Genomic DNA, 17,689 nt, shown 5'->3' with positions numbered 1-17,689 from the left:
GTAGATCACTGAGATGATTGTGTGGGGATTGCACATGAGGGATCAAGAAGCAAGGTGATTTGTTTTATTTTAAATCATTCGTTAATCTACACGACCTTTAGTCATTCTAAAAAGAAGCATTAAACTAAGCTTACTTTCTTCAAAAAAAAAAAAAAAAGAATTGGAGCAGGTTCACATTAGCTGTGTGCTGCTATTGTGTGTGTGTTTTCATGCATATAAATCCAAACCCTGCAAAAAAGTTCTATGACTTATTATTCTTAGTTATTATTTATCAAAACTAAGGATTTAATTTCTGTTTATTTTTTACTATATAATGAATGTTTATGTGAACTTTTTGTTACATTTCATTGAAGAGTTTTAATTGATAAATCAGACATTTACAAATCAGTTCTTTCTAATTTATGTCTTTTACCAACACAAATGGTTTCTTTCTCAATATGGTGATTTGAAGAGTATTATCTTTGAGAAAAATCAGATGACCTACCTGTTAACTAACAACAGAAAAAGGGCTCCAAGGTATATTGTATCAGCCAGTTCTAGGATACAAAAGCTGTGCAGTACTTTGTGCTTTGTGCAAAAAGGGTAGCTGCTATTTAACCTGTCCCAAAGGCATGTGTGGTTGTACCATAAACCAAGCATGGCGCCTGCTTGTCTGACATTAGAAATGAAAGTTTAAAAGAATTAGTATATATGTGCTACATTTTTGCATATATTCATCGACTTCTTAGTACCGGAGGAGAGAATCAGTAATGATAACTTGGAGTATTTCAACAAAATAAATATGGTCAAAATTGAGCCCTATTATGAATGACGCTCAGAGCAAGTACTTCATGTGTTATTTTATTTAACCCTTGAGACCCTCGGAAAACTGACGCTAAAGCAAGTTCGTACTAGTGAGTAAGTGGTAGAGTGTTTGTCAGGGTGTTCATCAGCTAACAATATAGATTGACTTGACTGGGGAAGGAGTGTAGCAGTGATGTACAGTGGCAAGGAAGCTCAAACCGATACACTCTTGGGCTTCAGGTGCTAGACATAGAGACCTAGATCTTGAGAGGATTTGTTGTTGTTATTTGAAGTGGGAGTAAGGTTGAAATAATCCTTTAAAATCTTTGATTAATTTAAAAATAGGCAATATATGCACATGCCACAACATTTCAAAAGCTTGAGTTTGAAAAGCATCCATCCCATGCTATGCCCCAGCCACTCATTTCCCATCCCCAGAGGCAGCTGGTATTACCAGTTTCTCTGGGTCTTTTTTAGAGATAATTTTCATATATACAAGTATACATGTGTGTATTTAAATAAATGGTAGGGTACACGCACAGTTCTGCAGCATGCTTATTCCATTCTGCTTTATTACATTTATTTTCTGCCTGACATACATTAATGTAGCTGAATATGGCATTTCCTAGACACTCCTTACTGTTTCCTTCTGTGTCATTTCTCCTTTCCTGAATGTCCTTTTTTTTTTTAATCTTTACAGATGCCAGCTAACTCACAGCCCACTTCTTCTGTAAAGCCTTTTTAATGTTCTCTTTGTATCTCTATCCTGCTCTCCCTACACAACGATTTGGACATATTAGATATTCAGGAAGTATTTGCTGGCGATGGTAGTGATATAGAATTGCCTCAGGTTACCAATCCTGAATAATGCATATTTTGAACATAGTCATTCACTTGTTCATTTCTGTTGCTATTTTAATGTCTGAGTTTTTACTAATTCTGTTGTTAAAGGTAATTCTATGTAAATGCCAAACCCTTCATTATGTAATAACTTTGTAACACCTTGAATCGTTTTTCATTTTCACATATATTTTATTTTTTTATCATGTATTTTTTTTCCTTTTTGTTTATTTTTTTCTTTTTTACCCCCCTCTGTTGCATAGAGAAGCTGCAGCCAGTTTTGCAGTTTTCCAAGTCACAAACGGACGTCTATAATGACAGTACTAACTTGACATGCCGCAATGGACATCTCCAGTCAGGTGGGTTTAGGTTAACTAACATGTAAACTAACAAAGCTTGCATGCAAAGTAGAGTCTTACTTAACCTGATAATGTTGATTTGATTTTATAGTGGTAGATTTGATTGGTTTTTGTTTGCACAGGGCTGTGTGGAAAATACAGTAGCCCTATCATTCATGGTGTGTAAACACGTAATACATAGGGCATAGCCATTCTCAACATGTTATATTTGCATATTTTACAACCTCCAATTTTTGAAATTATAAAATATGAAGGTTCGTTTTCCTAAATTATTAAAAGGTTCTATTGTTTCTATCTTACTTTGAGCTTTTGTGTTCTTTTCTATGGGTACCTGTACCAAATTTTTATGAAGTGTTTATTGAGACAGAAATTTTAATTTTTCTTTGTTATATACCAATTTTCAATGCATATATATTTTCAATTATATAATACATGAATGTTTTATCATAGCACCTGTTAGAAAAAGTTTGAAGCTGAATTCACATAGTGAGGAGAAACATTAGAATACTATTTTTCTTTTTCTTTTGTCCATGCCATGTGGCATGCAGGGATCTTAGTTCCCCAACCAGGAGTCAAACCCTACCCCACTGCAGTGGAAGCACGGAGTCTTAACCACTGGACTGGCAGGAAAGTCCCCTAGAATACTATTATTTACTATGGGTTAAATTTGTTTTCCATAAACTTTGGTCATCACATCAACTCCTACAGAAAATTAAATGCTGTTTTGTTTGGGTGGTAGGATCTTCATTTCCTAGGTTCTCTGACATCTTCTCTAGTTTTATTGGTAACTTTTTCAGAATTCGTTCTGTGTCTAGTACTTAAATTTTATTAAAGTAAATATTACTTTGTTCAAGTTGTAGTAGAAAACCCTTAGTATAGACTATAAAACAACTGCTTTCTTTACTCATATGTGATAGAAAAAAGGTTTCAAGATTTATTTTTTTGTTTGTTTGCTTTTTTCATTTTTATTGGAGTGTAGTTGATTTACAATGTTGTGTTAGTTTCAGGTGTACAGCAAAGTGAATCAGTTATACATATACATATATCCACTCTTTTTTTAGATTCTTTTCCCATATAGGCCATTACAGAGTATCGAGTAGAGTTCCCTGTGCTATACAGTGGATTCTTATTAGTTATCTATTTCATATATGGTAGTGTGTATATGTCAATGCCAATCTCCCAATTTATCCACCCCCCCCATTACCCCCTGGTAACCATAAGTTTGTTTTCTACTTCTGTAACTCTATTTCTGTTTTGTAGATAAGTTCAGTTGTACCCATTTTTTAGATTCCACATATAAAAATGATATATGGTATTTGCCCTTCTCTGTCTAACTTACTTTACTCAGTATGACAATCTCTAGGTCCATCCATGTTGCTGCACTTGGCATTATTTTGTTCTTTCTTATGGCTGAGTAATATTCCATTGTATATATGTACCACATCTTTTTTTTAAAATATTTTATTATTTATTTATCTATTTGGCTGTGCCAGGTCTTAGTTGCTATACCACATTTTCTTTATCCATTCCTCTGTTGATGGACATTTAAGTTGCTTCCATGTCCTGGCTATTGTAAATAGTGCTGCAATGAACAAGATTTCAATAAAGAAGAAATAGTGTGAGTGGATTTTTTGGGATGGAAGAGACAATTGGTCATCAACTCTTTCCCTTGTGGCTTTACCTCTCCCTTAAGGAGTTCTCAGTCTGGTTTGGTCTTCCACTACAGAGCCCCACCTTAGTAACTATATTCATTTTCCCATTCCTTCCTGTATCTGATTTAAAATAACCTTTTCAAGTATAAAGTATTTTTTGTGTTTCTTTTAGCATGGCTGTGAAGGGCTGACATCTTCATAATGACTGTTTGAAAAAACAAAGAAATGTAAGAATTCACCACGTGTAAATAGTGAAGTTTCCAAAATACAAATTTTTTTTTTTTTTCTTTTGCGGTACGCGGGCCTCTCACTGTTGTGGCCTCTCCCGTTGCGGAGCACAGGCTCCAGACGTGCAGGCTCAGCAGCCATGGCTCACGGGCCTAGCCGCTCTGCGGCATATGGGATCTTCCTGGACTGGGCCACGAACCCGTGTCCCCTGCATCGGCAGGCGGACTCTCAACCACTGTGCCACCAGGGAAGCCCCAAAATACAAATTTGAGATCCTAATAATCCTACCTGAGTAAACAGCAAAATTTTCTAGCCCTGAGGAGCTGGTATGCCTTTCCCTTGTTATCTTGATTTTCTTCTACTTAATTCCACATGTGAGATCCCATTGTATTTTTCTGCCATGTTGGGGGACAAAAGCAGCTTTCTCTTCTGGGACCCATTAAAAAATCAAACTGGGCTTCCCTGGTGGCGCAGTGGTTGGGAGTCCGCCTGCTGATGCAGGGGACGCGGGTTCGTGCCCCGGTCTGGGAGGATTCCGCGTGCCACAGAGCGGCTGGGCCCATGAGCCATGGCCCCTGAGCCTGCGAATCCGGAGCCTGTGCTCCGCAACGGGATAGGCCACAGCAGTGAGAGGCCCGTGTACCGCAAAAAAAAAAAAAAAAAAAAAAATCAAACTGTCTTATTTTAAATACCTAGTTATCAGTTCTGTTCTTTTTCCTTGTTGGGGGGACATACTGACTTCACAGCTAATTTATGCAGCACTGGTGTTTGATTCCCGTTGAGCCTTAGTGAATCAGCTGGCTCATTCATGCCTAGTTCATTAGTGTCACCCACTTATGGAACATTCTATGATGTTTCACTTGGATGAGTTACTTCTTCTCTCTTAGGAAGCAGATATGCCAAAGTCTGCTTACTACTTTATGTGTTATCTACAATGTCCAATTTTCAAGTCAAAATTATTAGACGTGCAAACATATAGGAAAGTGTGACCCTTACTCAAGAAAGAAATCAGCCTGTAGAAACTGATTCTTGACTGGGCCCACATGTTGAATTTAGCAGATAAAGACTTCAAAGCAGCCATTATAAATATGTTCAAAGAATTAAAAGAAAATATGGCATCTGTTAACAAACCTGCAATCTTAGCAGAGAATATAAACTAAACAATAGGGGTTTCCCTGGTGGCACAGTGGTTGGGAGTCCGCCTGCCGATGCAGGGGACACGGGTTCGTGCCCCGGTCCGGGAGGATCCCGCATGCCGCGGAGCGGCGGGGCCCGTGAGCCATGGCCGCTGAGCCTGCGCGTCCGGAGGCTGTGCTCTGCAACGGGAGAGGCCACGGCAGTGAGAGGCCCGTGTACCACACACACACACACAAAAACTAAACAATAAAAATAATGGAAGTTTTAAAGTTGAAAGGTGCAGTTGATGAAAAAAATTGCTAGATAGCCTCAACAGCAGATTGGAGATGTCAAATGAAAGATTCAGTGACCTTGAACTTAGATCAATAGAAATTGCTAAATCAGATGACTCCAATATTCAGAAAGCAGATTAGTCATTGCTTAGGGCCAGGGGCAGTAAGAGGAATGGAATGCAAATGGATACAAGGAAACTTTTGGCTATGATGGAAACATTTTGTATCTTGATTTTAGTGGCTATTTTGCCAATATATATTATACATTTTAAATGCATGCAAAATATTATACATAGATTATACCCTAAAATGTTGATTTAAAAATACTGAAAAGGTTTATAAAGAGAAATAATATTCCCCTTCCCACCTGTTATATCTCCCTTTCTTACCTGCACCCCTAGTTTGGCTCCTCATACAATATTTAACTCTTTGCTATTTTTCTCATGCTCATTATACTTTCAAATATTATGCTTTTATTGCTATTCCTGACTTATGAGTTTTTGATATGTATTGATTTCTTTTTCAGGTAGAAGAAGGTTTAATTCTCTTATGCCACCATTATCCTTCATTCTGTGTGTGTGTGTATATAGGTACATATATATATATGTATATATATCACTGTTTTTAGTTATATTGAAAAATTATATTTCATATTATTAGTAACTTAGTAAATATTGTTTACCCAAAGACAAATAATATATTTTAATTATCTTCCCTTTTGGGTTTTTCCTCCCCCCAGGTCGTCTGATTTTTTTCTTGCTCTCTAGCTTCATATTACAGTTTTTTACTTCTTTCTGCGTTTAATTTGCTTTTTGACTATAAGACCTCCTTTAGTATTTCTTTTAATGAGGGTTTGTAGATAGTAAACTCTCTCAGCCTTTCTAGTGTCTGAAAATACCCTCATTCTTACGTGACTGGTCACCTGAATATAGAATAAATGGAAGTTAACATTGTTTTTTCCTTCAGCATTTTGAGCATACTTCATTGTCTACTGACCTTTGTTACTTTTATGAAAAGTCTGCTGTCATTCTCACAGTTCCTTATGAAAATTTCTCTCCATTTGTAATCTTAGGACTATATATTTTCTGTTTGAAGAAATTCTTCTCTAGTCTCCTTTTTTCCCCTCTGAAATGCATGATACTTATCATCACCCTAGACAGGTCTTGCTTTTATTCACACCTTGGCTTTTCCTTATTGTCATTCCCTTTTCTGGATTGCTTTCCTGCTTCTTCCTATAGGGTAATTATCCATTAGTTCCTTGAACATATGGTACAGAACTTTGCATTTCTTTACTAGGAAAGAACCCTTGGATCTTAATTCCCTGACCAGGATCTAACCTGCTCCCCCTGCATTGGGAGTATGGAGTCTTAACCACTGGACCGCCAGGGAAGTCCCTAATTTACTGTACTCTTAAGTTCCCTTCTTTTGTTTCCTTAAGCCATATTAAGGGATTTGATGACAAGAGCAACAATAAGGCTTTTGTCCTTAAGTTAGTCTTTTCTCTAGACTACTCTAATTTGCTGACTGATTTAACATCTGTCTTCACAGTGAACTTTGTTATTCATAAACTCTGATGTTTGTTATATAGTATATGAAAATATTATTTAGAAGCAGTGAGATTTGAACATTCAAAAATCTGTAATTTATGTAGAAGAGCACAGTAGCTAGGTCAGGTAACCTTTTAGATTTAATTGAAGGTGTCCTATATGTGTTTATTTGCATAGATAGAAGGTAAAATACTTGGCGATTTAACCATATCTTTATACCCTTTAAATTAAAATTATTTTTTAAAACTTTTGGTGGCACAGACTGGACTTTCATACTATTTTTTAGTCTTAAAAGTTTGGAATGAAGTGCTATTTTTTGTTTTTATCCATACAACCTATCCCTAATGCCTTTACTACATTTTGTTTGTTTAATTTTTGGCAGCTTTTAAACAAAAAAAAAAGAAAAAAATTTTGGCAGCTTTATTGCTTGGTACCTTTTTTATATCCTCCTCCTGTCCCCACAAATAAAGTTATTTCTTTTTATAGCAAATACATATTCCCTATAAGAAAATTATAATATACATCAGGAAAAGGAAAAAGCTAAATAACCCATAATCTTGCCCACACCCAGTAATAACCCTTATGCACACCCTAGTATATATTCTGATTGAAATCTTATTTTGAAATATTGTTGAAGTAAAAAAAATATTATTAGTTTTACAAATTTGTACTGGTCTTTATATTACTTTTTATAATGTTTAGCCACAATTCTCTAACCATGATGATTTTATTTTTTTCCTTGATAGAAAGTGGGGCTGTTCCGAAAAGAAAAGATCCCTTAACGCACACTAGTAATTCACTGCCTCGTTCAAAAACAATTATGAAAACTGGATCCACAGGTCTTTCAGGCCATCACAGAGCACCTAGCTGCAGTGGTTTATCCATGGTTTCTGGAGTGAGACAGGGACCTGGTCCTGCAACTGCCACTCATAAGGTATTTGGAGACGGTAACTTTAATTGCTATGCTGTTGCAAATAGAGAATTTTGAACATGATATGCTTGCTTAAGTTTATTACAAGTACTTTATAATACCTTAGAGAATTGGTATGTTTCTACAACATTGAATGAAATTTTTCTTTTTTTTAATTTAGATTTTTAAGACTCTTAGTAGAGGCAACTTGCTACTAAAAAGCAAATCTTTTTTTTTCTCTATTATTTTTTAAGCAAATTTTTTTTAACTCCTTTTGGTCCTAAATAGGTTTTTTAATAGTAAGTTTGCTTATCCAATCTGTTTTATATAATACTGTATAATTCTTTTTTTAAAAAAATAATTTATTTATTTATTAGTCCGCACAGTGCAGCTTGTGGGTATCTTCGTTCCCTGACCAGGGATTGAATCCGAGTCCTTGGCAGTGAAAGCGCCGAGTCCTAACCACTAGACCACCAGGGAATTCCCTATAGTTCATTTAAAATTTGTTATTCTTTTAATTATTTAAATCTACATAAATGTTTTATAACATTAAACATACATAGAGTTTTGTTACAGTTCTAACAAGGATCAAAATTGTATGACTGCATTGTGATTGAGCCTTTTTATTTTATAGTAACCGAATCTCTCTGGATAAAATCTTCTGTAAACCGACTTCATGCCAAATGTAGTTCTATAGTGAATGCCATTTTATCTTGGAGTAAATATACAATTTTTGGATTTTTATATCCATTTTTTGCTACTTTTAAGCCTTTAATTCTGTGACCATTAAGGTTGACTCACATGTGAAAAGTGTAAACATTATGTTGTGTTTTCACATTAAAATTTTGTGTCCTTCAAGAGTACACCAAAACCAAATAGAACAAATAAACCTTCTACCCCTACAACTGCTGCTCGTAAAAAGAAAGACTTGAAGAACTTCAGGAATGTGGACAGCAACCTTGCTAACCTTATAATGAACGAAATTGTGGACAAGTAAGTGTTCTCATCTAAAATGTTTTATGGGGTTCTAAAATTTTTTAATTTATGAAATATATCATGAGTGAAATGGATAATATATACCTTGTCTAATTTACATATGTAATTTTTATGATGGTTTTCAATTACCGTAAATGTAGAAAACCATTGCTTTACTGATTTAACTATAATTTCACAGTTAACATAAAAATGGCTATGTTACATAGAGCTTAGACGTAATATTATAATAACTGGAGTATATTTCTGTTACGGAGCTAACTGAAATTCTGTTTCTTAGTGGAACAGCTGTTAAATTTGATGATATAGCTGGTCAAGAGTTGGCAAAACAAGCATTGCAAGAAATTGTTATTCTTCCTTCTCTGAGGCCTGAGGTAAGGATTTTATATTATCATTTTCCTATAGCATCATCTATTACTGAATCCATAGTACAGTAAAGAAGTGTTTGAGCTATACTAGAATGATTAGTTCACATAATAGTAGGTTAGATGTCTTTTAAAGGAAAAAAACATTAGCAGTTGATGTGGACTAGTTATTTATACTGGAGAGGAGAATAAATATAATGGTTCCTAATTCCCAATCCATTTTTAATTAAATTTATAGGAAAAGTAGGTAACAAGAAATACTTTTTATATCAAGGTAAGAGAGATTTAAAGTTAAGAAAGAATCCACCTGCCAATGCAGGGGACATGGGTTCAATCCCTGGTCTGGGAAGATTCCCACAGTCCGCGGAGCAACTAAGCCTGTGTGCCACAACTACTGAGCCTGCGCTCTAGAGCCCGCGAGCCACAACTACTGAGCCCGTGTGCCACAACTACTGAAGCCTGCACACCTAGAGCCCATGCTTCGCAACAAGAGAAGCCACTGCAATGAGAAGCCTGCGCACCACAACAAAGAGCAGCCCCTGCTCACCGAAACTAGAGAAAGCCCACGTGCAGCAATGAAGACCCAATGCAGCCATAAATAAATAAATAAACAAACAAACATAAATAAAAGAATTATTTTCAGGATATTAAGTCATCAAAGTAAGTGGAGAGCTGGTGAATGATGGGTAGGGACCTCACCTTTCATCCCTTATTTTTAAACTCACTAAGGAAGTTAGGTAATCTTGCAATTGATAATAAATATTTAATTTTCCACACATAGCATTGTTTTTCTTTTTTTCAGTGCTTCATTCCTTTTTATTGGAGTATAATTGCTTTACAATGTTGTGTTAGTTTCTACTGTACAACGAAGTAAATCAGCCATATGTGTACATATATCCTCTCCCTCTTGGGCCTCCCTCCCATCCCTTCCCATCCCCTCCCATCCCACCCATCTAGGTCGCCACAGAGCACCAAGCTGAGCTCCCTGTGCTATACCACAGGTTCCCACTAGCTATCTGTTTTACACGTGGTAGCGTATTTATGTCAAACCTAATCTCCCAATTAGCATTGTTTTGGATTCTCACAATTCACAGATTGCATGTTTGATGCTGTTTTGAAAATATTGCAAAAAGTAAATATGAGGATCCAGTCTGGATTAGTTATTTCTCTTCTCCTAGAACTTTCGAGTCTTAATGGACTCATTTATAAAATCTCGTGAATATAGATGTTATATGGCACATTGTGATGAATACGCTTTTAAATGAATGTGTAAAGGTTGTGTGGCTCTGTTTTTCTATAGTCTATGTCACTCTCATACAACTTTCATGGTGTTTATAACTTGTGAGTACCAACTATACTGAAACTTACTAATTTTTGAGTCCGCTTTCTTTATTTTTACTTCTTGCCCACTCTAAGAAGCAGTGTGCATGAAATCACTGGTTTAATATACTAATTGAAATTTTCTTAATACACAATAAAATAGAGAATTATTAAAATAGAAGGCATTTGTCCTTATATGAACCAAATTTATCTCTTGTACAACCTCAGGCCACACTTTGAGGAAACATATTATAGCTTGTATTTGGGCTTACTTTTTGCCTGGAGTTATGTAAGAGTAGTAAATGTAGCAGACTGAGTATTGACCAAAAAATGCTTGTTGAAAGAATTCATATAATTGTAGACCTGAAAAGGATCTTAGCAGTCATCTAGTCCATTTGTGGATAAAGGAACTAATCCTGAAATCTAAATTTCTTGCTCAAGATTATAATTAAGTGGTGGTTCTAGGAAATGAAATAAATAAGATTCCTAACATTAGACTGCCGCCTCAATGCTATAACTGCCAGCTAATTCTTAAGTATGGATTTTAGTATTTGTTCATTGGTATGCTTCTTAGGGTACAAAAATATATCTAAAATTGTAAAGGTAGTAAGGAAATATTTGGACTGTGCTAGAAGGCATTCAGCTTCTGGTCTGCCCATAACTTTAGGGAACACATCTAAAGTGGAATGTGAGGTCAAACAGCATATGACTTTACATTTTGGCATATTTCCATGGTAGTGCCATAATATTAGTAAAAACTGGAATTTCAAAGTTGAATAACCTACTCTTGGGAGGGGCAGAAACCTTAGTAAATGTACTAAATTGGGGCTTGAGGAAGGACAGCATTTGAGGTAGAGCCAGACCTCAGGGTTTGGACCATTTGTCTCTCTGTCTCCACACCTGCCAATTGGACCATTTTTATAATTCTAGTTCAGATTCTAATGCAGAAAGGGAATATGATTGTTCTAGCTCAGCTTTTCACAGTAGACCCATAAAATGGATCATGGTAAGCCGTGAATGGGTCAGACTTATTTCATAAAGCATCTCCATTGTGCAACAAATCAGCTTTATTCATAATTCTCCACAGTGAGGAGCTTGCATGGACCACGGTGGGGACATTGTTAGGCTACATTGGAAAGTTGGGTGTGACAGGCATCATGACGAACTTATTCATTCTTCAGTGTGCTAGAATTTTTATTTCATCATAGAAACACAGAATCATAATTAAGTCACCGAACACTAAAAATGGCTTTAAGGAGATAAAAAATATTAAAAATATATGCTTGAGTTAATTTCTTCTCAGAATTACCTAAAGCAAGTACTTTAACCCTTGTTCATTCATGAAGTCATGGACTTGGAAAGGACATTGAAAAAACTCTTGTCCATCCCCCTGCCATCAAATAGGACTATGTTTTAAATATTTTAAAAGTAATTTTTAAAAATCACAAATATTAATCTTTGAAACAAGTTAAAACTGTAAGAAGAATATAAAATAAAACGTACCTTCTGACCCCAAAGCAGTACATTTCAAAGTATATCACAATGATCTGTCTACATACTTTTCTCAGAAATTTTACCACGAAAATATATATTCTTCTGTGCTATTTCATAGACCTCTTTCATATCCTGTCCAGCTTATTTGTCAGCATTTTTTTGAGCTCTTGTGTTTTTTTTTTAATTTTTGAATTTAATTTTATTTATTTTTTTATACAGCAGGTTCTTATTAGTCATCCATTTTATACACACCAGTGTATACATGTCAATCCCAATCGCCCAATTCATCCCACCACCACCCCCATCCCCCGCCGCTTTCCCCCCTTGGTGTCCATACATTTGTTCTGTACATCTGTGTCTCAATTTCTGCCCTGCAAACCGGTTCATCTGTAGAGCTCTTATGTTTATTTTGTTATCTTGCTGCTTAATAATAGCATTTTCTTTCAGTTTTATAGAAGAATGTGACTGTTCTCTAATTTTAAAAGGTTCTACCTACTACTAAAATTTCCATGAATTTCTAAATATGTTATCTTTCATTATATTAGCTTGAACATTTGCTTTTTTAAAAGTTTTTGAACTTACCTCTTTAAGTAATAATCTTATAAAGCCAATTCTTTTTTTTTTTCATGTAGAATCTTTAACTTGATGAACCCTTAGCTCCATTATATCACACATTCCCTACCGCATCCTCCCAGTGTAGTATATCACTGCTGAGGTTAAATCAATATTCATTTCTTGTAAATGTTAAGTACCAAGCTGAGTAGAATAGTGTGGGGTTTTCCCCTTGTATAGGTTTTTTTTCCCCCAAATAGTTGTGTTACTTTTTTGTTTGCTTAGTTTTCATCTTACCAATTGTCAAACCAATTTGAAAATTCATTAGCTCAGTTGTTGTTTTTTTTCTTGGAACCCCTTTATCTGGAACCACCTTTTTCTGTTCCATTCGACCAGTTGTTCTTATTTCATAGCTGTTCTATAATCTTGCTTCACCATCATCATGGAACTTTTGTCTTTCTATTTTAATGGATCTCTCAGTTTTCTGGATTCCTTATTTTCTCTTTCATGGTTGATTTTCTCATTTTGATGGTGTACATCCTCCTGTAAGTTCCTGAGAAAGAGTCATGTGAGACAATATTTTGAGATTTCACATATCTGAAAATATATTTAATCTACTGTCTTCCCTTGTTCATAATTTGATTAGATGTCAAGATTTAGGTTGAAACTGTAATGGTGGATATGTGACACAAATAGTGAACCCTAATGTAAACTATGGACTTAGGTTAATAGTAACATATTACTATTCATCAGCTGTATTAAATGTACTATACTAATGCAAGATGTCAATAATAGGGGAAATGGGGGAAGTGAGGAGTTATGTGGAAACTCTTTATACTTTCCATTAAATTTTCTGTAAACCTAAAACCACTCAAAAAAATATTCCGTCTTTAAGTTGAATATCAACCGCTTCATATGGTTCAACTTAAAAGTACATACACTTTCACTATTAAGTAAAGTGTTATCAGTCGGGTGCTTCACCCTTCATTCCTGCCATGCCTGGTGTCCCAGAGTTTGGAGACTCTGGTTAAATTTCTCTACAGAATAAGACGTCTGCCTCCTTTGGTTGTGGAAGAGGAGTACTTGCCGGAGTGCTCTTGGTGGGGGCAAGAGCATGGGTTCCATTGTTCTTCATACAGATTTTCAATCAGTTCCCCTGTTTTTGGCCAGCTACCTTACTGCTGCTTTCTTTGGTACCTGGTACCTCCAATTCCTGAGATGTTCCAGGGATTTTTGTTCACATCAGCTTGCTCCTTGTATCTAGGTATCCCTTCACAAGCTGGCACTTAGGTTTTAGCCCCTTTAACTCCGTTAAATAATTTACCACACTTTACCAGCTCTCCATCTACAAAAATTCGTGTCCTCTGTTGTCTCCTTCTGTATTTTTTTGTTTTGTTTTGAAGATTTATATCTTTTTTATTCATTTACTATTATTTGGTGAGATTTCTAAAGGAAGTAGAGAGGCATACTATGTTCAATATGTCTTGTTTAACCAATCTGCTTTCATTTTGATCAGTAAGAGTTTGGTTTTAATTCATTTTGTTTTCTTCTGTTTTTAATAATTATTCTAATTTATTGGTTATGTGTTCTCTTTAGAGCTCTGGGCAGCTCTCTTTGGGAGGATGCTGTTGAAAGATGGTGCTTTTTAGATAACAAATAATACTTTAAATGTCTGGAAAAAGTGTCTTCAGAATCATGGTTGTGAACTAAAGTGTATATTTTTAAGTTGTTCACAGGGCTTAGAGCTCCTGCCAGAGGACTGTTACTCTTTGGTCCACCTGGAAATGGGAAAACAATGCTGGTAAGAATTCTTTTTATTTATTATTTTTTTAAACTTTAAAAAAATATATTTATTTATTTGGTTGTGCTGGGTCTTAGTTGCAGGATGTGTGCTCCTTAGTTGTGGCAGGCGGGCTCCTTAGTTACAGCTCGCTGGCTCCTTAGTTGTGGCATGCGAACTCTTAGTTGCGGCATGCATGTGGGATCTAGTTCCCTGACCAGGGATTGAACCCAGGCCCCTTGCATTGGGATTGCGGAGTCTTAACCACTGGACCACCAGGGAAGTCCCAAGAATTCTTTTTTTTTTTTTTTTTTTTTTCCCGGTACGCGGGCCTCTCACTGTTGTGGCCTCTCCCGTTGCGGAGCACAGGCTCCGGACATGCAGGCTCAGCAGCCATGGCTCACGGGCCCAGCCGCTCCGCGGCATGTGGGATCTTCCCGGACCGGGGCACAAACCCGTGTCCCCTGCATCGGCAGGCGGACTCTCAGCCACTGTGCCACCAGGGAAACCCCCCAAGAATTCTTTTTAAATTTGCATGTTCTATTGAGATTTTAGGGAGATAATATGAAAAAAGAAACTTTTCATTGTCCCTGAGTCTATTATTTATGACTTGCCTTTGCTATAATATACTTTTTTTTTTGGCCACACCGCGTGGCTTGCAGGATCTTAGTTCCCTGACCAGGGATTGAACCCAGGGCCACAGCAGTGAAAACGCCGAGTCCTAACCACTGGACCACCAGGGCACTCCCAATTTTTAAACTAGTTTTTAATGATGAAGTAGGTGGAAACCCACATACGTTATCTTCCGTAGTAGTTTGGGGCTGGCTAAATTTAATAGTGTAATTTTCATTATTTTCCCAAGTTAAATAATAAGATTTTACTGTAGAAGAGCTTACCTTACTATATTGAGTATCTTCCTAATCTTTGATTTTTTTTTTACTATTGTAATGGGTTTATTTAAGTAAAATAATCAGCATGAAACAGATTTCTTTCTTTTCTTTTTAATTGAGGCATAATTGACATACAACAGATTTTTTTTTTCTGTGTCCTTTTGCCAAAAGTTTTTGCTAGGATTTGGATATCTTTCTCCTGCATAGCTCTCCTAAAGGGAAAACATAAATAGGGAAAGAGTAACTTTTTCCCTAGCTGTTTGTCTTTCTCCAAGCAGTTATCTTCTATAACTAGGAAGAGAATAATACCCTCTTTTTTTTTTTTTCTTTAACCTCTCCCTGTCACTTCTCTCTTAGAGAAAAAGAGAGTGGAAAGAAGCACAGCTCTTCCTAGACCTTTTCCTCATTGCTGAGAAGAAAACACGTTGATTGCCATATGTTGAGAATTGTGTTATGGCTTATATTTTTAGGAAATCTTTTCTAGAACTTAAGTTGATCAGATGTGGTTATCTTTTTAAAGCAATTGAACTAATACAGTATTTACCCTTGTGATTTTTAAAGGCTAAAGCAGTAGCTGCAGAATCTAATGCAACCTTCTTTAATATAAGTGCTGCAAGTTTAACTTCAAAATACGTGAGTGTTCTTTTTCCAGTATTGTCATGTTTTAAGTTACTGTCTAAACGTTACTGTGTTAAGTGTAAATGGTAAGAACATTACACCAAAATGTTTTTCTTTGAGTTTTATATCTATTATTTAGATATACTGAATATCACTCTTCAAAGTAGAAAGTTATGTGCATTTGCTAGGCTCTTTTAAAATTGAAATTATTCTGTTAAATACTATATATGTTTGCTAGGGCTGTGTATTAAAGTACCACAAACTGGCTGGCTTGAACAATAGAAATTTATTGTCTTGTATTTTGGAGGCTAGAAGTCCAAGATCAGTATTGGCAGGGGTCTTAATTTTGTAAAGTAATTAAAAATAACTATAAAATGATACTTTTCCTGGTTAAATTTTGCTTCCTGTGTGAACTTTTATAAGTAAAATTGTTATTAAAGTAGGTTTACCCATATTATGCACATACTATAACAGAAAGCACTGTCTTGGAAACTAGGAGGTAGGGATTCCAGCCTAACTTTTACATGCCGAGCTGGCCTTAAGAAAGTATCACTTTAGGCTTTACTTCATTTATTTTTTTTAAATATAAACCAGGTTCCATTTATTAAATACATAGATCTTCTTTCAAATTCATGTACAAGATTTGTTAGCAGTTATGAATCAGTCTTACTATATTTATTTCACTTATAAAGTGTTGATGTCATAAGAGGTGATCTCTTGCAGTTCCTTCTGGCTCTAAGAATATTTGTTTTGAAGATTCTAAATCTGGGGCCTTTCTTTTTTTCTTTTATTTAATTTTCAATAAAAAGAATAGATGCCACCTAGAGAACAAAATAGTTTTTGTAGTAGATTATCACAAACCTCATGACTCTTTCGTTAGATACTTTGGTGCATAGAATGGCTTTACTATAGTATTTCAGCCCCTAGGAAAGTCTTAAGGAGTGTTCATAGACCTCCTGGACTACTGAGAAATACTTTGTTATTTATTGACAGTGATATTGTGAGAATGGGTTTTCACGGTGTTCTCAGTAGAGCAAGTTTTATTTAGGAGAGCATTTCCAACCTGCTTCTATAAATATACCCTGCAACCTAGGGCTTAAGAATACGTGCCACATCTCTCTCTTCTCTAGTATTCCCTCTTTCTCAGTAGTTATACCCCAATATCTATTCCATTCTCAAGTCTTAGGAATGCAGAGTGAAACAAGACAGATATTTGTCATTTTTTAAAGTACTCACCAGACTGTCTTAAATAATAAATAAGTAGTCTATTTTCTAAAATTATAAGGGACAATTCAGTAACACCCCTATACCCCCACTCCTTAAACCAAATCTTTGGTTGTTGCAAAGAAAGGAAATTAAATTCCTAGGTTCTAGACTTTTAATAGTGAAATTTAAAAAGCTGGAATAATCTTGCATTTTATGGGTATAACAGTGTATAATGCCTTGTTTTAGGTGGGAGAAGGAGAGAAATTGGTGAGAGCTCTTTTTGCTGTGGCTCGAGAACTTCAACCTTCTATCATTTTTATAGGTAAGAACATGTTTTCCAACAACTTAGTTGAGCATTTGTAAAATCCCCTTTTCCAAATGTGAGGGGTATGATGGGAAAGATTATTCAGAAGTAAAAAGGTTTTTTAAAATTTATTTTTTATTGAAGTATAGTTGCAGAAGTAAAAAGTTTTAAAGAAGCACAAAGTTAAAACTGTCTAATAAATTGAGTAGGACCCATTATATTAATAACTTAAGTGGTAAACTAGAGATCCTTTTATTTCCTCTAGATGAAGTTGATAGCCTTTTGTGTGAAAGAAGAGAAGGAGAACATGATGCTAGTAGACGTCTAAAAACTGAATTTCTAATAGAATTTGATGGTGTAAGTATTATGATATTTTTAATGTGGTAGCATTTTAGTGTATTTTCCTGTTGAATGGCCCAAATTAGAAATAGGTATCTTT

The 17,689-nt window shown here is 35.5% G+C and overlaps 1 protein-coding gene across 2 annotated transcripts in view; it reads left to right on the top strand.

Annotated features, from left to right (window-relative positions):
* Positions 1-17,689, top strand: part of SPAST (spastin) — a 53,564-nt gene that overhangs the window by 24,754 nt on the left and 11,121 nt on the right. For both annotated transcript variants that reach the window (XM_081254967.1, XM_081254966.1), the window contains exons 4-11: positions 1,887-1,982; positions 7,565-7,752; positions 8,588-8,721; positions 9,002-9,095; positions 14,179-14,253; positions 15,684-15,755; positions 17,193-17,268; positions 17,516-17,607. In XM_081254967.1, the coding sequence (XP_081111093.1) occupies positions 1,887-1,982; positions 7,565-7,752; positions 8,588-8,721; positions 9,002-9,095; positions 14,179-14,253; positions 15,684-15,755; positions 17,193-17,268; positions 17,516-17,607 (827 nt within the window). The remainder of the gene's footprint in view (positions 1-1,886; positions 1,983-7,564; positions 7,753-8,587; positions 8,722-9,001; positions 9,096-14,178; positions 14,254-15,683; positions 15,756-17,192; positions 17,269-17,515; positions 17,608-17,689) is intronic.

This window comes from Mesoplodon bidens (genome assembly GCF_964165515.1).
Source record: "Mesoplodon bidens genome assembly, chromosome: 14".
Lineage (NCBI taxonomy): Eukaryota > Metazoa > Chordata > Mammalia > Artiodactyla > Ziphiidae > Mesoplodon > Mesoplodon bidens.
This window is presented reverse-complemented; position numbering and strand designations above follow the sequence as displayed.